Source organism: Eubalaena glacialis, chromosome 7, assembly GCF_028564815.1.
Source record: "Eubalaena glacialis isolate mEubGla1 chromosome 7, mEubGla1.1.hap2.+ XY, whole genome shotgun sequence".
NCBI lineage: Eukaryota > Metazoa > Chordata > Mammalia > Artiodactyla > Balaenidae > Eubalaena > Eubalaena glacialis.
In genome coordinates, this window is record NC_083722.1 from 13,798,951 (window position 1) to 13,825,637 (window position 26,687).

At 39.6% G+C, this 26,687-nt stretch overlaps 1 protein-coding gene across 1 annotated transcript in view; it reads right to left on the reverse strand.

Moving 5' to 3' along the window:
- Positions 1 to 20,470, reverse strand: part of NUP153 (nucleoporin 153) — a 74,894-nt gene extending 54,424 nt beyond the window's left edge. The window contains exons 1-2 of the mRNA XM_061195756.1: positions 19,847 to 20,470; positions 128 to 353 (exon numbers count right to left, since the gene is read on the reverse strand). Of these exons, the coding sequence (XP_061051739.1) occupies positions 128 to 353; positions 19,847 to 19,957 (337 nt within the window). The 5' untranslated portion in view covers positions 19,958 to 20,470. The remainder of the gene's footprint in view (positions 1 to 127; positions 354 to 19,846) is intronic.
- Between the last annotated feature and the right edge of the window lie 6,217 nt (positions 20,471 to 26,687).

Sequence of the window (26,687 nt, forward strand, 5' to 3'; positions counted from 1 at the left end):
ATCACCCTCCTCCAACATCGTTTCTGTACTACACAATTAGATTTACCATAGCCAGGTAACATAAACATATTTTAAATTAAGGCATGAAAACCTATCATTCACAACAAAATATCCACATTCTATTTACCTTCTGTATTACTGACTGTTGGCTCAGGAGTGATTCTCCCATCATGAATGCTAGGGCTTTCCTCATCAGCGTATATTATACGGTCATCTTCCCTATTTTCCGGCCACTGTGCCACCTCTCTTGTGTCTGTTGAGCAGCTACATACATCTTCATTCTTGTGGAAGTATCTTTGTAGCCATCCTGGCACAATATTCTTAACAGATTCTGTAACCCTGCTGAGAATGCCCTGTTGGTGGGAAAACATGTAAGGCAGTTTTAGAAATTTATCTTTTAAATAAGTACCTATTTAAAGAAAGCCACGCCAAGCAAAACACAACTGTTTCCAACAAAGTTTCCTAAAATTCAGTTACGTGAGTTAATGTTGACATAATGTATTTTACAAATTCTATACTTTATGAAATTCCTACTTTTTTCTTTCTTTCATATGCATATGTCCATGAGCCAATAATTGTCCCGAATGGCCATATTATTCTAATCTTTAAAAAACTCCCACAGGTCTTCAACTAAGCAATATAAATTTTAGATTTAGTAATAAGATATGCACTAAAATGTTATAATCCCAGACAAAAGGCATCCGTCTTGATCCCAGCATATTAAAAGAAGCAATAAATACCTTCAATAGCTTCCTCAAATATTTTATTGCACATTCTTTAAGAACAAAAATTTAGACAAATAAAAATGAGAATTTTTTTAAAAGGCAATAAGACAACTAATCCAACATAATAAACTCAAGAAATAATCTACGATTTTTTTTTTGATGGTAAAATTTTGTTGTATCAAATGTTGCCTGAAAACCAAGAATTTTATTACAGTAACTTTTAAAGGGAGAAAAAGATGTGGTATAACAACTACCAGCATTATTAACATTCATCAGAGAACAGACAGTGTTCTCAGCAGTTTCAACATATTATTCAATTTAATCCTCACAATAATTTTATGAAATTGGTTTTAACCGTGCCACTTTACAGATGAAGAGAGACAATGAAGTTAAGTAACTTGCCCAAGTACAAACACAACTGCTGTGGTATACCTAGGATAGAGTAAAAGCATCGACTTAGGGGTTGGTTGGCTGTACTATGATTTACTCTAGGTAAAATAAGAATAACACTCTCTCCTACTATTACCTGATAGGGATTATAATGAAGATCAAATGAAGTAATGTGAAAGTACTTCACAACTTACTAAATATTAACAGAAACATACACTGATAATTTTATTACTAATGAGAAAAATTAAAAGTTAGCAGAAACAAGCTCGGGTGAGGTAATCAGTTTTAGGCAACAATTCCCTTCACAGAATAGGATTTCAGAGAGAAAGTCATGGAAGGGAAAGAATGAATCAGCAGGTACAAAAAAAACCAATAAAGTTAAGGCAGAACACATAAACCTTGAAAGCAAACCCAAGACAAAGAGGCCTTGAAAAATTCTGCCAATAGTAAAGATGGAAGACACCTGTGATATAAGCACTTGAATAGTACTCTCCTGATTATCTGAAAAGCTGTAGGTAACAACTGGGAAAAAAGTAATTACTTTTCCTCCAAACAGAAACTCTGAACAGATCTACATTGTGTAAGATCTCTAACAACACATGAAGCCAGCAGCCCTAGAATACTCACTACTGAAAAACACAAATTCACTATTCCCCTTTTCTATGCCAATGTTACACAGTATTAGTTTCTTTGGAAAGAAAGATTCTATACCTACTCCAAGATTTAATATTTATAAAAACATTCATGTTTATTATTTTGCTAATTATTTCTATTTAAATATTTATTTACCCCCTCCTCATATTCCAAAAGACTTGAAAGTGCTTTCAATATATAACAGTTTAAATAAGTAAAAAAAAAGACACACGATACAAAGTGATGTTAAGGCACTATAGCAAGAATTTAGTGTAAAATAAATCTTTCGTAGACTTCCTCTAAGGTGTTTAGCTACTAAAAGTATCAGAGATTCCTGTGATCTCTACTCACTGAAGGAGGCAAGTACAGAACAACTTAAAATTTGCACCGTACTTAACCAAAGGTCACTTATGTGGCAGCATTAGGTACTGTGGAGAATAATCAGTAAAAATTGAACAGTCAAAATGGATAAAAAAAAAAAAGCTCCTTCGTTGAAACTCATGAATTTTGCTTGGAGACCTTCTCTTTTCTAAACTAAAATGTAACCAATTTACTTAGTCTCAGCCCAGAGCAGCTTAGTACAAAATTACAGTGAGAGGGCTTCCCTGGTGGTGCAGTGGTTAAGAATCTGCCTGCCAATGCAGGGGACACGGGTTCAAGCCCTGGTCCGGGAAGATCCCACATGCCGCGGAGCAACTAAGCCCGTGCGCCACAAGTACGGAGCCCACGGGCCACAACTACTGAAGCCCGTGCACCTGGAGCCTGTGCTCCGCAACAAGAGAAGCCACCACAATGAGAAGTCCCCACACCACAGCAAAGGGTAGCCCCTGCTCGCCGGAACTAGAGAAAGCCCGCACGCAGCAACGAAGACCCAATGCAGCCAAAAATAAATAAACAACTATATTTAAAAAAAAAAATTACAGTGAGAGAGAGGAATTACTAGTGGCACAATGAATGACAGCGTGATGCACGTGACAACAAAATTAAATACAGATGCTAAAATTGACCTGGAACCGTTATTAAAAAGAAATATCCCCTCACTTCAATATGCCTCTATAGGGTAAATGACCCTAAGTCATCAAGAAAAGTTAAATTAAGCTCAGTATACCCTAGTCACTAGTGGTTCCCAAGATGTGGTCCCTTCACCATTTATATCTGCATTACCTAAGGCCCAATCCCAGCCCTACTAAATTCAGGAGATAGGGCTCACCTGTTTTCACAAACCTTCCCAAGTGAATCTGATGTATGCTATAGTGTGAGAACCACCAATCTAATTAAAGAGATTAGGGGGCTTCCCTGGTGGTGCAGTGGTTGGGAGTCTGCCTGCCAGTGCAGGGGACGCAGGTCCGAGCCCTGGTCTGGGAGGATCCCACATGCCGCGGAGCAACTAGACCCGTGAGCCACAACTACTGAGCCTGCGCGTCTGGAGCCTGTGCTCCGCAGCAAGAGAGGCTGCGATAGTGAGAGGCCCGCGCACCGCGATGAAGAGTGGCCCCCGCTCGCCGCAGCTAGAGAAAGCCCTCGCACAGAAACGAAGACCCAACACAGCCAAAAATAAAAAATTTAAAAAAAAAAGAGATTAGGAAATTAGATACATTTCAGGAAATCACAATACATTTCAGGGAAAAAAATCCCTCTACAAGAGGTGAATAAAATTATGTATACTTAAATCTTAATATTCAGTTATCTGGAAAACATACATGTGGAGTACTAGTCAGACAATAATTAAAATATATCATAATATTAAAATACTATTTAATGAATCAGAAAAACAAATCTTACAGTGGACTGTGCTGAATACAATGTGGATTAATAACTATTTCCCCAGTGTTTCCCAAACTTTAGCCATGATTTTTACCTGTACTGTTATTTAATGGTTTTCTTTCTATCTGTTTTACTTCTCTTAATAAACAGTTTTTTCTACACAATAAAATCTACCAAATCACAAATTTGATGCTGTACTGCTCTTCACTTGCGCTGCCCTGACACCATTCCTGACTGGCTGTCTCAACAAACTGGCTTCTGGACTGGCTCATGAGAGATTCTGGAGGGTATGAGATACTGGAGGATGGGAGGAAAGAGAAGTCTTCCTTCCTGTGCCCCCTCTGCTCAAGCGCCCCTTCTCTAAAACTACAGCTCCAGCCGGGTAGCCCTTCCTCCACTCCAGTTACACAGTTCCTTCCCTTTATCCACCCAGCCCTAGGGACAGTAGCAGCTTCCCACTGTTGCTAGTCTCTGGGTATCCTGCTATCCCGCATGTATTCCTTTAATCACCACCATATCTTTGAGTAGACTCTTTCTTAAAGATATTTCAGCTGAACCATCTGGAGAACTGTTTCCTGTTGGGTCCTTAGCGTACTTGTTAAATTTGTTTTCTAATTAACATGAAAAATAAAAAGTCAGTCCACGTATCAGTTAGATTCATCTGCTTTAGCAACAATGGAACACATATACCACACCTGGGGAAGCACTTACTATCCAAAAGTTACATCCAACTGTTATCTCTGTAAAACAGTACATAAACGGACCAGGAAAGAGGCTTACCCTGAAGAAAATTTTAAAATCTTATCTAGCTCACAGAGGTAAAAGGCAAACATTGCTTTTCTTCATTTAATTTATACTTATTGATCACATATTACATGTCAGGCAAGAACACTAGGGATAAAAAACAGGGAACAGGTTCCTGCCCTCTTGGAGCTTAGATTCTAAGTTAGGGAGACAAATAAGTATAACATGTAACACATGATATGGTGATTCAGTGCTATGGGCAACAATAAAGCAGGGAAGCAAAATGGGGATAGTCGTTTTATATATGCAAAGACCTGAAAAAAGTGAGAAATGAGCCATGTACGTTTCTGGCAGAGAAGTATTATAGGCTGAGGAAGCAAAAGGTGCAAAGACTCAAATGTAGGCATGTCCTTGGCACATACCATCCAAGCTTCTCGTAACGTTGTTAATAAATGCACTATCTGATAGACCTGAAATAACTATTTCGATCCTTCAAAGTTCCCCTTTAATCATGGGTGTGTGCACGTACGTGTATGTGTGAGAATGTACGTGTAACCTTTTGTTCTGTAGCTCATCTAGTGACTATAAAAACGCCTAAAAATGTGGTTCTCAAATTGGAGTCTTCAGACCAGCAGCCTTGGTGTCACCTAAGAGCAAGTCAGAAATGTAAATTTGTTTTAACAAGCTCTTGAGGTGATTCTTACGCAAATTAAAGTTTGAGAACCACTGTACTAAAATCATCTCAAAACTCTGACAGGTTTCCCAATTAAGGCCATGATAAACATAACCCTGAGTATAAACTTAACTACAAAATAAACTGTTCCCAAGATTATCTCATCAAAGATGTCATACCATTATACCAACTTTCATAAATACCTACTTTACAATATGAATTCTGAATATCAAATATAGAAAGAAGTAAACAGAAGTAAAACATAAAAGGCTACCTTTGAATCTCTTTTATTTCCAGTTAAAGACTTAACATGCTTATTTATAGTAAATAACCAACTACCAGATATTAGAAGTTTAAAAAACTGTTAGGGAAAAGGAATCTCCTGATTATGCACAGAATAGGGTAGACTGAAGACGTAAGGGACCCTGTCTATCATATAGATTTGGAGAAGTACTTCCCTGGCGGGCAATTTTTATGAGTTTCAAAGTACTTCAGCCACTAATGGAAAACTGAGAAAAAGTGAAGGAAGCTAGAAAAGGGGAAAAATAGTTTTCTTATGGAAGAAAAGGTTCCTTTTACAATCACCAAAGAAGGTCTACCTTTTCAAGAGTTATTGAGATAATATGCTTCAGGTCTTTACAGGAATGGGGCAAATCAGCTTCCTATATGGACTTGAAGAAAGAATGTTTTGTGATATTAAAAATAAGCAAGCAAACAAACAAACCAACCTTGAGGGGGAAAGAGGTACACTGAGTAAAGGTCTACTAAGGAGTGAATACTCAAGTCCTACTTTACCAGAATAGCTTTCTCTCCACTTCCATAGGCTTCAGTGGTAAGCATAACTGCCATCATTATAACTTGATGTTTAAGTTTGCCTACAGAAAATCTTCTCTGATCCTCCAAGTCTAGGACAGTCACTCACTTACATGCACCAACAGCACCCTGTACTTCCTACAGGCAATCTGTCATATGGGATGGTAATCACAGTCTATCACCTCCCCTGGAGGATCAGCTCTGTGAAGGTAGGCAACAGGTCTGTACAGTGCACAGATTAGCTGGTGCATGATTTTAATTTTCTACAGCTGCACTAGTCAACCAGCTTTTTATTCCCACATACGAATATGCTGTGGCAAGTTTCAAAAATGGACATCAATAATCCTAGAATTCAAAAAAATAAATAATACATTTGCTTGGTATAATAGCTTCAGCTTAAACAAATATTATTTTTGTTGCCACACTAATAGTCCTTCCTCCAAAAAACAACTTGTGAAGTTAGCCAAGAGCATGGGAAAATTGAACCATCCTCTGGAATGATAAATAACACACAAAGCCAACTAAATGAAGAGAAGCAGAAAAGTAGTCAAAGGAAGAAAAATTAATGAAGGGCTTATTAGAAAAAGCAACAAAACAAACGGGGCATTAAAATCTTTAAAATACTCCTCGTAGCCAAAGCAAAGTCTACACCAGATGATCCTAAGTAATGAAGTTAAATTCAAGGATTACAGGAGTGAATCTTTAAACCTGGACTGGTTAAAATGATTGGATTTTTTTTCTCCTCAAGAACTAAGGGTTCTTCATTTGGCAAACATGGCAAAAACAAAACAAAAACAAAACCAAAAAACCCCACAACAAAAACGCTATCAAAATGTCACTGAGATCTAGAATAAATACTCAATTTGGGGGCCAGAAGTAAATTCAATTCAATACTATACACATGTCAAGCACATCCAATTTGTAAGCTACTGTGAATGTATTAGCCTTTCAAATTACATTTAACCTGAGTTCAAGGGTTAATGAAAGAAGCTGAGGTGGGGGGCAAGGCTCTTCTACAATCCTAACTCAGAACTCATTTGTAATGGAAAAAAAATTCTTTTCCTATATATCTTCTCACCAATTTGTAATATCATAATAACCAGAGACACCTCTCCTTATAAGTACTATACAGCCTTCCTTCTTCTTATATAATGCTCTCTATTCCTATTAGTTTACTTAACTTTTGACCTCAGTTCTATTCAACTGTTTTTTTGTTTGTTTTTTTGCTGCACCGCGCTGTGTCGCTTGCAGGATCTTAGTTGCCCAACCAGGGACTGAACCCAGGCCCTCAGCTGTGAAAGCACAGAGTCCTAACCACTAGACCACCAGGGAATTCCCTCAACTCTCCTTTCTTCACATTACCCTCTACTAAATAGTAGTATTCAGATTATAAAATCTCCTTTCTCATGTAAACTTTACGGGATTGCTAACTATAAATATCAAACATAACCCATCTTCAGTTTTAAGGTTCTGAAGCCCTATTCTCCCAGAATACACTGCTGTTTTGATTTCTGTCTGTTCTTTCGGCTGCCTTTATTTTGTTGAAGCTTGTCACTGACCCTTAGTTTTCTTCCAAGGGTCTGTGAACTCTATCCTTACCCACTCAACTCCCGTGTCAGTAGTCTCTCCACACTTTCTGGAAGTCTCATTTCATATAGATTCCCTAATCAGTTTTGCCCCTGCTCCATTCAAGCCCAAGTGAAGAGCAAGGGCTAAGCACCCAAGACTTCACATGAGACTTAAAGAATATCTAATTATAAATATAAAAAATCTGAAACACTAAATAGTAAAAACCTAGATGCTATTCTAATCTTTCAGTTAGTTCCAGCTTTTTAATATATCCATTCTAACATTACTTATTTTAACAATGCATCTCTATTATAAGGTATTCAAATTCTAATGCAGTTATACTGAATCTAGTTTCAGTAACCTGAATTTAACCTAAGCTATTATTTGTCACGTTTTACAACCTACAGCCAGTCATTTAGCAGCCAAGTTTCTCGTGACCACCCAGTCCAAACCTTTCCAGCCACGTAAAATCCATTCCTTATACTTTTCATTTCTCTTCTCATCAAGAGATTAACTCAAAAAAACATGAGCACAGGGACTTGCCTGGTGGCGCAGTGGTTAAGAATCCGCCTGCCGATGCAGGGGACACGGGTTTGAGTCCTAGTCTGGGAAGATCCCACATGCTGTGGAACAACTAAGCCCATGTGCCACAACTACTGAGCCTGTGCTCTAGAGCCCGCAAGGCACAACTACTGAGCCCGCACTCCGCAACAAAGAGAAGCCACCGCAGTGAAGAGTAGCCCCCGCTCGCTGCAACGAAGACCCAATGCAGCCAAAAATAAAATTAATTAATTAATTAAAAAAAAAAAAACATGAGCATAAAAGTTATTGTAGCTAAGAAAATTTTAAATTACAACTGGCCACAATTTTCAACGTCCTTTAAGACTCTAACACTAATTCAGGAAGGAGAAACATGACCTGGCTTAGTCCCTTATTTTTAGAAATCTACATTATAGAGGTGGTATTAATAGATAATTAACAGTAATCAAACAACAAGGACAAGAAAAGGAGTCCCTAAGAGACCTTTCAAACTAGACGCAATAAAAGCCTAAAGCAATTTAATCCACTAAAAGTTATCTACAAGATATTGTCACTTGCCTTTCAAAATGTTTGAAAACTGGGTGTAAAAGTTTATTCTTTAAGTCACAAGCAAACGGGCAGGGAAACTGAAATATCTTTAGACAGAAGAGGCGTTCTACCATCCTTTTTCCAATAGTAAACATAGTAAATTGTATCTGGTGGCAAGACTTTCAACTGGGCTTAGCAACACAGAAGAATCCTTTAAAAATATATTACAGAGAGGGCGGAGTTAAGATGGCATACTAGGAGGACGCGGAATTCGCGTCTCCTCACCACTAGGGCACCTACTAGGCACCAGTGGGGGACCACGGACACGGGTGGAACCCCCAGCGACCAGGTAGGACGGGGGGCATGGGGGGAGTGAAGGGGGAGGAGAAGTGGAGGCGGGATGGGACTGGCGCCCCTGAGGGGCGGCTGGGGGAGGGGACGGGATCCCACGCCCGAAGGGGGAAATTGGGGAACCACTGGGAGGGCAGAGGATCAAAAGGGAGCGTGGCCAGGTTTCCCCTGCCCACTTGGGCCCCCAGGAGCCTGCTGAGATCCCGGGCCTGATCCTCTGCCCACTGAGGGCCCCTCCAGCGGCACGGGTCCTGAGGGAGTGGGAGGGAGGAAAGGGGGAGCAAAAGTAAAGGCCGGAACTCTGGGACCGGCACCCCTGAGGTGTGGCTACGGGAAGGGAGGAGTTCCTACAGCAGCGGGACCCACCCCGGTTACGGGTCCAGTGGCTACGGGGGAGACGGTGGGGGAAGGGCACAAAGGAACGGAAGGGAACGGGGCCAGGGCCTTCCCTGTCCACTTGGGCACCAGGACGCCTGTTGGGCTCCCGGGCCTCATCCTCTGCCCTCGGAGCCTCCCTCCTGCCGTGCAGAGCCCAAGCCCGGCCCCTGCACCCCTCACCCAGGGCCCCACCTCTACACTCGGAGACTCCCTCTGAGACCCTTTCCAACGCACTGGGCCTAAACCACTCCCACACACCCTCACCCAGGGCCCTAGGAACTCCACACTCTGGAAGCTCTCCTTTGGAGGTGCTGCCTCACCCCTTCCGAGCAGGTCCTAAGCAGAAGCCCCACCCCACGCTTGAACAGTCACCCCGCCTAGGCCCCGCCCAACGCTAAACCACGCTCCTGACTCAGTTCCACCCCCGCCTAAACTCCACCAAGCTTTTTTTGACTCCCATAGCCAAGGCTTTTTTATTTTCTTTTTTCCTCTTTTAGATTGGGGTTCTGTTTTACCTTGTTGATTCACTGTTCCGATTCTTTTATATTTTTATTTTCCCAAATAAATCTTTTACTTTTCTAATTTTATTTTATTCTTTATACTTTGTTATTGTTCTCTCCTTTTGGCTTGTTTCCGCCCCCTCCCTTTTTTTTTCTTTTTTCTGTTGTGGTTTTATTTTACCTTGTTGCAGTTGTTTCAACTACAGTTTTATTTTTCCTAATATATTTATCTTTCTAATTTTATTTTCTTTTTTATTCTTTGATACTGTACTGCTCCTTTTTTTCTTTCTTTCTTTTTTTTTTTTTTACCGTGCCACAAAGCTTGCAGGATCTTGGTTCCCAGGCCAGAGGTTAGGGCCGAGCTCCTGTGGTGGGAGCTCTGAGTCCAAACCACTGGACTAACAGAGAACCTCAGACACCAGGGAATATCAATTGGAGTGAGGCCTCCCGGAAGTCCTTATCTCAGCACCAAGAGCTGGCTCTATCCAACTGCCTGCAAACTCAAGCGCTAGATGTCTCAGGCCAAACAACCAGTAGGACAGGAATACAGCACCACCCAAAAAAAAAAAAGAAACGACTAAAAAATATATTACAGACTAAGGAGCAAGGTAAAAACCTACAAGACCAAATAACTGAACACAAAATAGGCAACCTACCCAAAAAAAAATTCAGAGCAACGACAGTAAAGATGATCCAAAATCTTGGAAACAGAATGGAGAAAATACAGGACACACTTAACAAGGGTCTAGAAGAACTAAAGAGCAAACAAACAATGATGAACAACACAATAAATGAAATTTAAAATTCTCTAGAAGGAACCAATAGCAGAATAACTAAGGCAGAAGAACGGATAAGTGACCCAGAAGATAAAAGAGCGGAAATAACTACCGCAGTGCAGAATTAAAAAAAAAAGAATGAAAAGAATTGAGGACAGTCTCAGAGACCTCTGGGACAACACTAAACGAACTAACATTCAAACTATAGGGGTCCCAGAAGAAGAAAATAAAGGGTCTGAGAAAATATTTGAAGAGATTATAGTTGAAAACTTCCCTAACATGGGAAAGGAAATAGTCAATCAAGTCCAGGAAGCGCAGAGAGTCCCATACAGGATAAATCCAAGAAGAAGCACGCCAAGACACATATTAATCAAACTATCAAAAATTAAATACAAAGAAAAAATATTAAGAGCAGCAAGGGAAAAGCAACAAATAACATACAAGGGAATCCCCATAAGGTTAACAGCTGATCTTTCAGCAGAAACTCTGCAAGCCAGAAGGGAGTGGCAGGACATATTTAAAGTGATGAAAGGGAAGAACCTACAACCAAGATTACTCTACCCAGCAAGGATCTCATTCAGATTTGACAGAGAAATTAAAACCTTTACAGATAAGCAAAAGTTAAGAGAATTCACCACCACCAAACCAGCTCTACAACAAATGCTAAAGCAACTTCTCTACGCAGGAATCACGAGAGAAGGAAAAGACCTACAAAAACAAACCCAAAACATTAAGAAAATGGTAATAGGAACATACATATCGATAATCTCCTTAAATGTAAATGGATTAAATGCTCCAACCAAAAGACATAGACTGGCTGAAAGGATACAAAAACAAGACCCATACATATGCTGTCTACAAAAGACCCACTTCAGACCTAGGGACACATACAGACTGAAAGTGAGGGGATGGAAAAAGATATTCCATGCAAATGGAAATCAAAAGAAAGCTGGAGTAGCAATTCTCATATCAGACAAAACAGACTTTAAAATAAAGACCATTACAAGACACAAAGAAGGATACGACATAATGATCAAGGGATCAATCCAAGAAGAAGATAAACAACTGTAAACATGTATGCACCCAACATAGGAGCACCTGAATACATAAGGCAAATGCTAACAGCCATAAAAGGGGAAATCGACAGTAACACAATAACAGTAGGGGACTTTAACACCCCACTTTCATCAATGGATAGATCAACCAAAATGAAAATAAGTAAGGGAACACAGGCTTTAAATGATACATTAACCAAGATGGACTTAATTGATATTTATAGGACATTCCATCCAAAAACAACAGAATACACTTTTTTCTCAAGTGCTCATGGAACATTCTCCAGGATAGATCATATCTTGGGTCACAAAGCAAGCCTTGGTAAATTTAAGAAAACTGAAATCATATCAAGTTTCTCTTCTGACCACAATGCTATGAGACTAGTTATCAATAAAAGGAAAAAAACTGTAAAAAAACACAAACACATGGAGGCTAAACAACACACTACTAAATAACCAAGAGATCACTGAAGAAATCACAGGAAATCAAAAAATACCTAGAAACAAATGACAATGAAAACACAACAACCCAAAACCTATGGGATGCAGCAAAAGCAGTTCTAAGAGGGAAGTTTATAGCAATACAATCCTACCTCAAGAAACAAGAAAAATCTCAAATAAACAACCTAACCTTACACCTAAAGCAATTAGAGAAAGAAGAACAAAAACACCCCAAAGTTAGCAGAAGGAAAGAAATCAGAGATCAGATCAGAAATAAATGAAAAAGAAATGAAGGAAACAATAGCAAAGATGAATAAAACTAAAAGCTGGTTCTTTGAGAAGATAAACAAAATTGATAAACCATTAGCCAGACTCATCAAGAAGAAAAAGGGAGAAGACTCAAATCAATAGAATTAGAAATGAAAAAGGGGAAGTAACAACTGACACTGCAGAAATACAAAGGATCGTGAGAGATTACTACAAGCAACTATATGCCAATAAAATGGACAACCTGGAATTCTTAGAAAAGCACAACCTTCCGAAACTGAACCAGGAAGAAATAGAAAATATAAACAAACCAATCACAAGCACTGAAATTGGAACTGTGATTAAAAATCTTCCAACAAACAACAGCCCAGGACCAGATGGCTTCACAGGCAAATTCTATCAAACATTTAGAGAAGAGCTAACACCTATCCTTCTCAAACTCTTCCAAAATATAGCAGAGGGAGGAACACTCCCAAACTCATTCTATGAGTCCACCATCACCCTGATACCAAAACCAGACAAAGATGTCACAAAGAAAGAAAACTACAGGCCAATATCTCTGATGAACATAGATGCAAAAATCATCAACAAAATACTAGCAAACAGAATCCAGCAGCACATTAAGAGGATCATACACCATGATGAAGTGGGGTTTATCCCAGGAATGCAAGGATTCTTCAGTATACACAAATCAATCAATGTGATACAGCATATTAACACACTGAAGGATAAAAACCATACGATCATCTCAGTAGATGCAGAAAAAGCTTTTGACAGAATTCAAAACCCATTTATGATAAAAACTCTCCAGAAAGTAGGCATAGAGGGAACCTACGTCAACATAATAAAGGCCATATATGACAAACCCACAGCCAACATTGTTCTCAAGGATGAAACACTGAAACCATTTCCTCTAAGATCAAGAACAAGACAAGGTTGCCCACTCTCACCACTATTATTCAACATAGTTTTGGAAGTTTTAGCCACAGCAATCAGAGAAGAAAAAGAAATAAGAGGAATCCAAACTGGAAAAGAAGAAGTAAAACTGTCACTGTTTGCAGATGACATGACACTATACATAGAGAATCCTGAAGATGCTACCAGAAAACTACTAGAGCTAATCAATGAATATGGTAGAGTAGCAGGATACAAAATTAAAACACAGGGGCTTCCCTGGTGGCACAGTGGTTAAGAACCTGCCTGCCAATGTAGGGGACACGGGTTCGAGCCCTGGTCCGGGAAGATCCCACATGCTGCGGACCAACTAAGCCTCTGCATCACAACTACTGAGCCTGTGCTCTAGAGCCCGTGCTCTGCAACAAGAGAAGCCACCGCAATGAGAAGCCCGTGCACCACAATGAAGAGTAGCCTCCACTCGCCGCAACTAGAGAAAGCCCGCGTGCAGCAATGAAGACCTAACGCAGCCAAAAATATAAATAAATTAATTAATTTAAAAAAATTAATGCACAGAATCTCTTGCATTCCTATACAGTAATGCTGAAAAATCTGAAAGAGAAATTAAGGAAACACTCCCATTTACCATTGCAACAAAAAGAATAAAATACCTAGGAATAAACCTACCTAAGGAGATAAGAGACCTGTATGCAGAAAACTATAAGAACTGATGAAAAAAATTAAAGATGATACAAATAGATGGGGAGATACACCATGTTCTTGGACTGGAAGAATCAACATTGTGAAAATGACTCTACTACCCAAAGCAATCTACAGATTCAATGCAATCCCTATCAAACTACCACTGGCATTTTTCACAGAACTAGAACAAAAAATTTCACAATTTGTATGGAAACACAAAAGACCCCGAATAGCCAAAACAATCTTGAGAAAGAAAAACGGAGCTGGAGGAATCAGACTCCCGGACTTCAGACTATACTACAAAGCTACAGTAATCAAGAGAGTCTGGTACTGGCACAAAAACAGAAATATAGATCGATGGAACAGGATAGAAAGCCCAGCGATAAACCCACGCACATATGGTCACCTTATCTTTGATAAAGGAGACAAGAGTATACAATGGAGAAAAGACAGCCTCTTCAATAAGTGGTGCTGGGAAAACTGGACAGCTACATGTAAAAGAATGAAATTAGAACATTTCCTAACACCATACACAAAAATAAACTGAAAATGGATTAAAGACCTAAATGTAAGGCCAGACACTATAAAACCGTTAAAGGCAAACATAGGCAGAACATTCTATGACATAAATCACAGCAAGATCCTTTTTGACCCACCTCCTAGAGAAATGGAAATAAAAACAAAAATCAACAAATGGGACCTAATGAAACTTAAAAGCTTTTGCACAGCAAAGGAGACCATAAACAAGATGAAGACAGCCCTCAGAATGGGAGAAAATATTTGCAAGTGAAGCAACTGACAAAGGACTAATCTCCAAAATATACAAGCAGCTCATGCAGCTCAATATCAAAAAGCAACCACCCAATCCAAAAATGGGCAGAAGACCTAAATAGACATTTCTCCAAAGAAGATATAGATTGTCAACAAACACATGAAAAGATGCTCAACATCACTAATCATTAGAGAAATGCAAATCAAAACTACAATGAGGTAGCACCTCACACCAGTCAGAATGGCCATCATCAAAAAATCTACAAACAATAAATGCTAGAGAGGGTGTGGAGAAAAGGGAACCCTCTTGCACTGTTGGTGGGAATGTAAATTGATACAGCCACTATGGAGAACAGTATGGAGGTTCCTTAAAAAACCAAAAGTAGAGCTACCATATGACCCCGCAATCCCACTACTGGGCATATACCCTGAGAAAACCATAATTCAAAAAGAGTTATGTACCACAATGTTCATTGCAGCACTATTTACAATAGCCAGGACACGGAAGCAACCTAATTGTCCATTGACAGATGAATGGATAACGAAGATGTGGCACATATATAGAATGGAATATTACTCAGCCATAAAAAGAAACGAAATTGAGTTATTTGTAGTGAGGTGGATGGACCTAGAGTCTGTCATACAGAGTGAAGTAAGTCAGAAAGAGAAAAACAAATACCGTATGCTAACATATATACATGGAATCTAAAAAAAAAAAAGGCTCTGATGAACCTAGGGGCAGGACAGGAATAAAGACGCAGACGTAGAGAATGGACTTGAGGACACGTGGAGGGGGAAGGGGAAGCTGGGACGAAGTGAGAGAGTGTCATGGACATATATACACTACCAAATGTAAAATAGATAGCTAGTGGGAAGCAGCCACATAGCACAGGGAAATCAGTTCAGTGCTTTGCGACCACTTAGAGGGGTGGGATAGGGAGGGTGGGAGGGAGGCGCAAGAGGGAGGGGATATGGGGATATATGTATACATATAGCTGATTCACCTTGTTATACAGCAGAAACTAACACAACATTGTAAAGCAATTATAGTCCAGTGAAGATCTTAAAAAAACCAAAAACAGATATCTAAAAGAGAAATATATATATATATATATATAAAACAACCATGACCATTAGCCAAGTAGCTACAAATAAAACATTTTTGAAAATACAAGGTCATCACAACTTTCCAATAATATTCTGTGCCTAATGAAATGGTTTTAATTAGTGACATCAGACCATTTTACTTCAAGTAATAGGTAATTGCCTCATCAAAGGACTTTCCAGGAAATGGAGACACCTGGGCTTTTTTGTCATTATCTGAAAAACTGGTGAGTAAATTGATAAACTATCACACACAAGGGCCTCTCATCACAAACAAAAAAACCTACTATGCATTAAATAATTTAACACTTGGATTTATTTTCCTATACACTTAAATGACTGGCATTTCTATGAGGAACATGTTAAAAATAATGTATTTTTATGTAGTTTAAGGTGGTTTAAAGGTTTGGCCTCATCACTCAGAAAACAAGTTTTTAAATCTAGTACAAACCTATAAAAGACTGAACTTTGGTAAAGAAAAATACCTCTACTAAGAGGCAGCAAAATTCAGATACAATAAAACATTTAAATCAAAAGGTTCTACTTAATCACAACAATTTCAAATGAGTCCTTACTCTATATGCCAGGCTCTGTTCTAAGAGCTTTCCTTATATTATCTCATTTAACCCCTCCCAACAATTTCTACTTTACAGATGAGTAAATTAAGCAGAGAGAATTTGTCCAAGTTCTGGCAGAATAGGGATTCAAACCCAGAGGCTCTGACTGTATTACAGCACATTTTTTTCCTATCAACTATTTCCATTTCTATTTTCACTAACCGTATTAATTAAACATCTAGGATAAAGCAAATAAAGATAAAAGTCCAAACTACTCAGTGACTTCTGGAATGAGTTAAGTATTCAGCCATTAAATATCCCTCCTTTTCAAAACTGAGAACACTCTTTTGCCATCAGAATCCAAGCAGGACATAGTTATTTGGGACAAAGTATCATATAGAAGCTACCAAAACAACAAAAAAACTACACTATCACATAAACCAAGATTAGGCAAACCATGGTCTGTGAGCCAAATTCAGCCCTCAGCCTGTTTTCATACAGGCGGCAAGCTAAGAATGATTTTTACATTTTTTAAAGGGTTATAAAAACAAAACAAAGAACCTGCAGCAACAAAACCTAAAATATTTACTATATGGTCCTTTACAGAAAACGTTTGCAGACTCCTGATTTAAGTTACTGAATAGATAAAGGGGTTTCCTCCCCCCCTTTTTTAAAAATAGCTAAATGCAGAAACTGACTTGTAAGACAAACTGCATCTAGGAAGATAAAATGAGTGGATTCCCTTAGCTCCAAACCAGAAGACAAAACCTCTGAAGCACACCCCCCAAAAAAGGGCAAAAATAAGTAGTTCCCTTCTCACCAGGAGGTGGCAGTAGATTCTTCCAGAGGCAAGGTTCTGGTTTGCCCATGGGCTCAAGTTTTTTGTGGTGGCTATTAAGAAAAGCAGCTTGACCTCTCCAGAGCTGACTTTCTGGGCCTGACAATCTGCACAAAAAGGAAAGGGGAAAGGAGACTGAACAGGTGACAAGAACTAAGCACATTCTCTTTACTGACCTGTTCACTCCCACTAGAAAAATGATACCATTTCCTAAATGCATCTGGGCTAAGAGTTAGGGGGTAGGAAAGAAGGCAAGTGAAAATGATCAACTTAATCATTTGGTGCTGTTCTTCATTTTTGCTTCTACAATTCTTAAGTTACTACCCTTCAGTTAGTTGAATAAGACAATGGATTTTTGTCTCCACAACTTGAAGCAAGATGCCATTTTAAAGATCAGAAGTTAATAGGAAAAAAATGTGAACTTTAGATATACCTCAGCAGAGCTAAACCAGAATAAGTCAAAACAGGAAATTACAAGTCAGCTGAACACATGCGAAAGTCGCAGGTACTGCGTGACTGCACAAGCCAGTTGGCCTGACAAGCAATGGCAAACATCCATTAACTAACAGTGCCAGATCGCTCATTCTTCTTTCAAGCCTCTACTACACAACCCAAAAGCTTCATTTTTGCCCAGAAACCACTGGACATTTAATCAAAATACATTAGTACAAAACATGCCATGTCATGAAGCTCCTTGCTATTCATGATGACTCAGCAGTTGCTGCAAAACAGAGAGGTGACAGCCTAGGATAGCTGACAGCAACCAGGGAGTCTACAAGTTCACAAAAGTTCCAGTAAGGATTAATGAAAGTCCTTATTTTAAGATTTTTTTTAAAAAAATCCTTAAAGTATTCTTTTGTATATTCCTGGATACTTTTGTTTGGTAGTATCTGCCAATATTAATACCTGCAGTGTTGATTAAGAAACCCCCAAACACCTTTGATCCAATTCAAAAGCTAAAAATGTACTTTTTCAATTAAATGGGTGGGGCAAAAAGCTGAAAGTACTTTAGATAGGGGGAAATGATAAACTATCAGGCTTTAAAACAAAACCACACAGTCTGAAATCATACCAGCTCTAAGACAATTTGGATCATAGGTGTTACGTTGTTAAGGCATCATCTCCCCCAAATTAGATTTTTATCTAAGTACATTTAAAAATAAGGTGTGATTTTTGGCTTTTGCCACTCAGAATATATGAGCTCCTTTCCAGACCATCCAATGATCTGTATTTACAAATTTCTTTTTTTATGTAGTAACTGTCTTTTGAGGAGATCTACGAAAGCACTCAAAGACATTTATTCTTCAGGAAAAACAGAAAGCATGTGTGTTTAACTTCCACTCAACCAAAGGATTAGGTTAAATGGCCAGGCTTGTGACCTGAATTCTAATCTTAAATCTGCCTGCAAGTACCCCTGCTCCTCACAAAGGAATCTGAAAACCAAGCTCTTTTGGTATATATCCGGGGGAAAACCGGTGGGAGGTAAAAGTAAGGCCAAGACCTGTAACCGTAAGTAGAGAGCTACCTAATATTATAAACCACTATTTTTACTATTAAGAAATTTCTCTGAAATCTTTTAAAATTCTGTTTTTAATGATACAATTTAACACCAGCACCAAACATGTTAAAGTGTTCAAAATTCATCATCATCCAGAATAAGGCAATCTAGGAAGTCTACCCTTAACAGTAAGCGACAAGTTATCAGACCCTTTTGCTATACCTTTGTGTTTTTTATAGGTTTAAGACCCACACTTACTTCTACCTAAGTATCCCTGAAAAGTGTTATAAGTGACTTTTATTAGAATATTCTTAACATATTCCTACTCAATCCCCATAACAAGTAAAATTTTTAAAACGGAGTCGTCTCAGAATCAAATGTCTGTTACAATTAGGATAAACTCCTTTTCGTAATTTCAAACACCCACGAGTGCACAGAGTGCTTAGATTATAAGACCACCAACATTCCTGGAGTGTCAAAAGTACCTAAACTTCTAGAATACGCCCCGTAACATTAAAATAGTTTGTGCGTGAGATCAGTACTGGAGTCCCGGTCAGCTGTGCAGAATGGCCAATTCCAGCTTCCAAAATAAAAGGCGAGGGGGGGTGGGGTGGCGGGGGGGGGGGAATTGGACAAAAGTGAGGAGGAAAGAGTCTCGCGACGGAAAAGAGACGTAAGTGTGGAGAGGGACTTTCAAAATGCCCCAGTGCCACTAACTATAAGCCGGTTAAGAAACAAACAAACAAACAAACAAAACAAAATCGAAGCCAGTGCTCTCAGATCGGGGAGGGACACCGGGAGATGGAGAATTAATTAATCGCGTTGTAAGTTATTCCACTTTCCGCGCTAACAGCGCCCCCGACAACCCCCGGGTGCCCCGGAGGCAGATTCCTCCGGGCAGCCCCCTCCCCACACACGCTGAGACGCGGGAGACTAGCAAACAGCAGGCGGAGGGACCTCCAGCCACATCTTTTTCCTTCTCCCTCTAGAGAACGTGAGTAATACCCCCAAACCCCCAATCCCCGCCAAAAAACGTAAGAATTCTAGGCCCAGCGTGGCCTAGGATTTCTGTTCCCGCCCTGCGCCGGTCGGGGGAAAGCCCCAGGCGGAGAGGGCTGGGGAGAGGCGGCCGAACCACACGTGTGCGCCGCAGGATTGGCCCGTCTCAGCCCACTTCCCGTCGCCGCCCCAGCGGCCAGAGCTCCCGCCGCCTCGCTCGGGCCTCCGCTCAGGCCCTCCCGTCCGCTCCACGTGGGGCGCCGGGGCCCCTCGCCGCCCGTCCACTCCCGCCCAGTTCCCGACCCGCTAGGCCCCCACGGCGCCGGGGTCCCGTACCTGGTGCTGTTGTCGCCCCTGCTGGTAAGGTTTAATTGGCCCCTGGTGGCAACGCCGAGTCCGGATCTTGCCGCCACCGCCCCCTCCTATGCCTCCAGCTCCCGAGGCCATGGCGTGAGCCTCCGCGGCTTCCCCCTCCGGGGCGGGAGAGGCAGAGACGGCCTTAGAGCCCCCCCCGCCCGGCCCCAGCCCAAAAGTACGCACGCGCTGCCCACACAGCGGGGCACAGGCACACCGGGAATCGCGGGGCTGCGAGCAGGAGCGGAGAGAGAACGCGCGCTGGCGGCAGGGAAGGGGGTGGCGGCGACAGAGGCCGAGGAGCTGGCTCCGGTCCGGCAGCCTCCCGCGGACCCCCGCCTCTGTGTATGTCACCGTCTCTATGGAGATTGCCCCGCAGAGGACAGTGCGAGCGGCTCCAGGCGCTGCTTAGGCCTAACTCGACCGCCGGCTGATGGGGATTCTTCTTCCGTCGCCCTAGCCGTAGCTGCCGCAGTTGAAGCCGCCGGCGCCGCCCGCCTACCCCTCCCCTTTGCGCACAGCGCCCGCCCAGCCGTCGTCGTCGTCCCTGCAGTCGCCGCTGTTGCGTCTCTTGCCGCTGCTAAAGCCGCCGCTGCAGTTGTGAGCCAGAAGGTCGTCACTCGTCAGCGCCTGACGAGTTTGCATCATCACGCTGCGACCGGGTGATAGGCAAGGAGGAAGGAAGGGCGGGTCGAGCCCGCTCTCTCGGCTGCGCAGGCCGCTGGGAAACGTAGTTCAGCGGAAGAAGGCGAATTCCCAGGACGCGGAAGGAGATGGGCGGTTCGCCGCAGAGGCACAAAGCCAGGGCTTCCGTTCGACTTACTGCTCTGTGCTGCAAACGTAGACTTCGGAAGAGGCATTTAGCACAAAAAGACCTCCTTCCCGGTCTCCTTCTCCCCGTGGTTGGTAAAGCGGGCAGAAAGTGAGCAGATCGTAAAATCACAGACAGAAGCTAACAATACCTTATAAAAAGAAAAAAACTGGTTGAAAAGACAATGTCCATGATCTTTAAGCCTAAAGCAGAATTAGAAAATACATACAGTTTCGTTAATGTTCCATTAACATATAAGGGCTTTGTTGTCAAAACACACAAGTGCTGGAATTCTCACTCCACCACTCTCTAGTTTGACCTTGGATAAGTCAAAACCTTCCTCCCCCTATAAAACGGGAACTTTAAAATCCACCTTATAGAGCTGTTGTGATCATCCAAATGGAGCACTTAGTATATTTCCTGGTATACAGGAAATGCAATAAATGATTACCTACAGCAGTCAGCTCACATTAGAGGTGAGTGGTATATTACCAGTAATAAAAATATACATATATTTGCCCCAAATAGAAGGCATTATATTTAGGAAAGTGAGTACGCGAGCTAGGCTCAGAGACTGAATCCACAAAGTAGAGAGGTTGTAAGAGCTGACTGTTAGAAAGATCTTGGTGATCACGTGGTCCAGCCCTCATTCAACGGACAAGACAGGGGTCCAGAGAATTCAGGTGGCATACTGGAGGATACTGAGCTGCGCAGTCAAAGCCAGAACTATAACCCAGCTTTTCTATAAGAGTTCAAACAAGTAACCAAATGATTAGGGAGAAAATCTACTGTGAAGAAACATAGGCTTAATGTTCCATTTGAGACAACTGGTTTTAAAGCTTATAAATAACTTCGGAGTCAAATAGACTTAATTTAAAATCTATCACTTACTAGCTGTGTAGCCTTGGGGAAGTTACTGATCCTCTTTCTAAGCTTCAGTTTCCTCATCTGCAAATAAAATGAATATTAACCTCAACAGGTTGGTGGTTCTGATGAAAGGATTTATGTATCTCTGTATAGTTCATAATAACTGCTTAGATACAAAGCATCTAATATCATCCAGTTATCAGATACAAATAACTAACTTCAAGACTTTTATACCATCTCTACCACCAAACTTCACTCCAATATTCCAATCACTATATAAATCATATAAGTCAAAAGGTGAAGCCAAACTTACAGTACTTTGGAATTTGTAGTACCTTCCAGCACCTAAGGAACCATGCCGTATAAGGCATAGGTTTACAGAACAAATGGCACCTCTGATTATAACCACCAAGACTATAAAAAGTTCCCAAATAGGATAGACAAAATTAATTACCTCCTTTTGTGCTTCAGTGTCCTAGCTTCATGCCCCCTTCCACCACTAACTCCCCACTAGACTCTCCAGGTATACAAGCTCTTCCCCCTGAAGCACTTCATCCTTCTTCAATACAGTTGTCTTTCATGATTCTTAGCTAGATATGTGACAAGCAGAGTAAAGTAATTCCTAATAAGCCAACTCCCAGGAAAGATCTGTACCTTAATCTCTAATTGCACTTCATATATAGGAGACTGAACTGTAGCCACATACCATTTGCCCTTTTCACCCTACCAAACTCAAAATTTCCAGCATAGGTGAATAAACTGTCTGGGACTCAAAAATCATTCCTGTCTTGGGGGCTGTTATTTGGTGTATGAGACAGCATTCACATCCGAGCTCTGAAAGGAAAGGACGTGCGAAAGAGCTGGGCCACACTCAGATAAAACTTCAGAATAGAAGATTAGTAGGATTCAGGGAGATAAGGAAAAATCCACATCCTCCTTTAGCCTTGATCTCAGTTGTTTAACTCATTTTATGATTATTTCTTTGAAGTAAAATAAATGTGAGGGAACAATAATACTTTAGTCCCACATTCAGGTAACTGAGTTATTGGAAACTTTACCAATCTTGACAGCAGAGAAGGAATAAGAAGCAAGAAGAAATCTGCATCCTAAACTTTCCACTGCCTAATTTTACCCTGAAATAGTATCAGCCTCGCTATGGGATGAAATAACTTCTTGTACATAGTTTGAGATTCTAAAATAATATGGTGTCTGTGCTGAAATTCAGTTTGGAGTTACAAATCACCAAATCTAGAATTCTTCACACACTTTTGGTACAGAGCTCATTGTTCAGTTAGGAATTACTAGTAGTTGAATGGGTTATAATAAGTTATTCTGATTATAAAACTTAATCTGCCCACCTTCAAACATACAAATAATTACTGAATATTTCTCTAAGAGATACTATATATAAGTTGGGAAAAATAGCAAATGGCATGGAATAATAATAGGTATTCTTGAAATCCTTCCAGCCATATTAGGAGTTAAGTTTTGGGGGAAGGGAATAATATGTATTATTTAGTATGTGTAAGTAAGCAATTTCTATAAATGATAAAATTTAATCCCAACAAAACCTATGATATTCTGTAGTTCACAGAATTGGAAGCTATCACTTGCAGATTTTCTATTATAAAGTGGTTATCTTCTTTATTCATCCTTTATTCATTACTTCTATTCCCATCAGTCTTTAGGTCTAGACAAAATTGAAATAACTCTGAGAAGTGATCTTGTGTTTTGGATTGTTTCACTGGGAGTATTTTAATAGAAACTAATTTCTCCCCTAATAGGTTTTAAACGCCAAGATTTTTTTCCTCACTGCTATAATCTGAACACATAGAACAGTGTTGACACATAGCAGTAGCTCTACATATACTTTAGCTCATTTGCCCAACATCCAATTACTACCAATGCCAACTGTTTCCATTTTATTGTAATAAATACAATGAAGAATACAGCTGAACTACTTTATATAACCTTTCCTAGCTTGCATACATTCATTTTCTATACTGCATAACAAATTAATATTTCTCAAATTCATTTATTTATTCATGATAAAGCATTCATGAGCATTGTAAACAGATCCCTATGAAAATATTATGCAGGAATTATTATCCTCTTACCTTTGCCATCACTCTGCCATTTTTGTAGCCAATTTAGGAACCTAACTACCACTTAAACATTTTTTTTAAAAAGTTTTTTTTCCAGTTCAGTGGAGAACTCCACACTTTAGAAATCTCTCTCTGTGATGGCCTTCATGTTGACTAAAATGTTGAGATCCTAGTACTGTCTTACTGCATAGTGAGCATAGACATTTGCCAACTGTATGATATGATAGCCATTGGAAAGACTAGACTCAAATAGCTGGCTTAGGATCACCTGGGAATTCCAGGACTCCCATCATGGCATGGGGATATGAGGATATGTTGAAGGATGGGAGTGAAGAGTACATCAACAGGTGCATTTGGGTGGAAAGGATATTGTACATCAGACCTCCAAATCACAGAGAGAAGAAGCCATGTTAGCAAAATCAATAGAATTCAATGTATTTGTCTCTATGAAGGATAAGGGAAAAAAAGACAGCTATTCATATTCAGATCAAGTGGCAGAAATGGACACAAAACACAGAAGGACAGAAATTCTGTCTCAATAAGTTGAAAACAAAAATTAGACCAACTTCGCTTAAATGTGGATCCAGTTTTTTTCAGCCAAAACAGATGGTGTATTGGAAGAGATCTTAATTTATGAAAAGACTGTTACTACTAAAGTCCCTCCCCACAAAGAAACATCTTTATTTTTCCCCATATAATATGGTATCCATCTGACAATTATAAATTAGCAAATAGAGAGGCTTCTGACCTTTCTTTAGAGATAAGGAATATCCACCAATTACAAGTGAAACACAATTTGGTCTACACCCAACCTGGATTGAAAAACAGCCTTTATATCTTCTTCAAAAGGTAAGACAATTCTGGCCAAAGGAGTATTTAGAGATGACAATTACATGAAGTTAGAAAGGTATGTATTTACCCTACCTACACAAAATGAGGTATCTGCTATGATGTGTATTGAAGCAAATTATTTTATCGAGAGTAGTTTTAGACAAATCTCCTTGATCTTCCGACAGACATTTCTATGTGATAATTATTACCAAGCATTTCATTAGATAGAAAAATAAGGTTAAACTAGTGGTTTTTTAAAAAAAATGTATTATAATGATATAATGAACTTCAATCTCAGCTGGAAAAACTCAAAGTGGGGTTGGGATTCTAGAAAAGTATTGGGGTTTTTGTCTGTATTTTAGGGACAGAGAGGCCACAGCATTGGGAAGATATTTAAAGATGTACATCATTATACTCTCATTAACTTACTGTGTTCTCTGTCTTTTGGGAATAAAGTAATACTTAAGACTAAATGAATTAACTAATATAATCAAATTTTGATTAACTATATAGATCACTTAATTCCAACATGCCATATAACATTTTTCTTCTTCCTGACTGCGTATGTCAATATATAGTAGCTTTTGGCATATATGTGTTTATGTACCTTCCATTATAGTTGAAGGCACATTTTAAATTCATCAATCCTAAATGGAAATTCAGTTTTACTGAATGAAATAATAACCAAATTCAGGAAGACCAGTCCCATCCTAATATTTAAGACAGTTAATGAATCAACAAAGATTAAACATATATTAGCCTATAGGCAAAATGTAAACTAGGATAAACATAAACAATTGAGATCAAGGCTAAAGGAGGATATAGATATTTATAAACAATTTACAAACATAATCTAAACATTAACACCTACTATGTGTTGAACCTACTATGTGTTGATTTCTAATCTCAGCATTTAGTATATATGTCAGTGTAGAAAACATTAAAACAACCTCTGTCCACATAGTGCATTATACTTTATCATTTTACTGAATCCTCTTAAAGTTTACTGTATTATGCTCTTATTAACCCCTAGCACGTAACACTAATAATTACTCCCAAATTCTACTTTCTAAATTCTAAACACCTGCTATTGAATTCATCCCATACAATAAATCTAATGGCTTAGTTTATTTTTTTTAATATAACTCCTCAGTTTCATTAGAAAACTGGACTCATCATTAAGGTTGCAATCTATGTAAAACTATAACGTTTGCAAAATTCAATTTGCTCACAGTGAGACCAAGCGTTTTCATTTTTGAAAAGCATTTGTAGAGAATGCTGGAATTTATTAGACCCTAACTTATTAAGACTTCTTTTCAAGAGCATTCTACTAATTAACATGTTAACAACCCTACTGTACACGTCACCCCCCCACCACCAGAAAGGTACAACCTACTTAGCTTAAAGGGTGTCTTTTGGCCCCTCGCTACTCAGGGGCTAGCAGCACCAGTCCTTGGGAGCTTGTTAGAATAAAGATCATCCCAGGCCTACTTAATCAGAATCTGCATTTCAACAAGATCGCCAGGTGATTCCTATGCACAGGACATCTGAGAAGCCCTGTTTTAAGAATTAACCGTGCTGTAGAATTCATAAAGCACATCTGAAATGTTAACAGTCTGAAACTAAACATCAGTTATGACATATACTTGAGCACTTTAAAGAGCACTTTGCTAATTCCCAACTATCCTTCTTTATTTGTACAAATTTTCTTTTAGAATTAATTCACAAGAAACAAAAGACATGGATGGAGAGTAAACCATCTCACAATCCAAGAAGCTGTGAGCAGAGAGAAATTCTGAAAAGAAATATCAGACTACTTCCTTAGAATTGCTGTAGCTTTTCTCTTTTCCAAACACTCACAAAACCAATGTTAAGGTAGGAACTCCTAAGGGGAAATATTCTTGGTACTGGGTTAGCAACTAATATCTAAAATGTTGGATACGAAGTCAGGCAACTTGGAGTAAAATCTATAGGTTTTTTCACTTTCCTAAACTGTCAGGACACGAATGACGGCAGCTTTCTACTTAACAAATTTATAAAAGCAATTAAATAGATTACCTACTAATAGCCTGACCTCCTACGTAGGTGCTATGAAGTCAAGACAAAATTCAGATACAGTATTTTCTCCAAAAATTACTTCTGGAAAAAAATTAAATAGTAATGGATCTTTAGGGTAAAAATTCCTTCCCTGACATTGGTCATCAAAAGT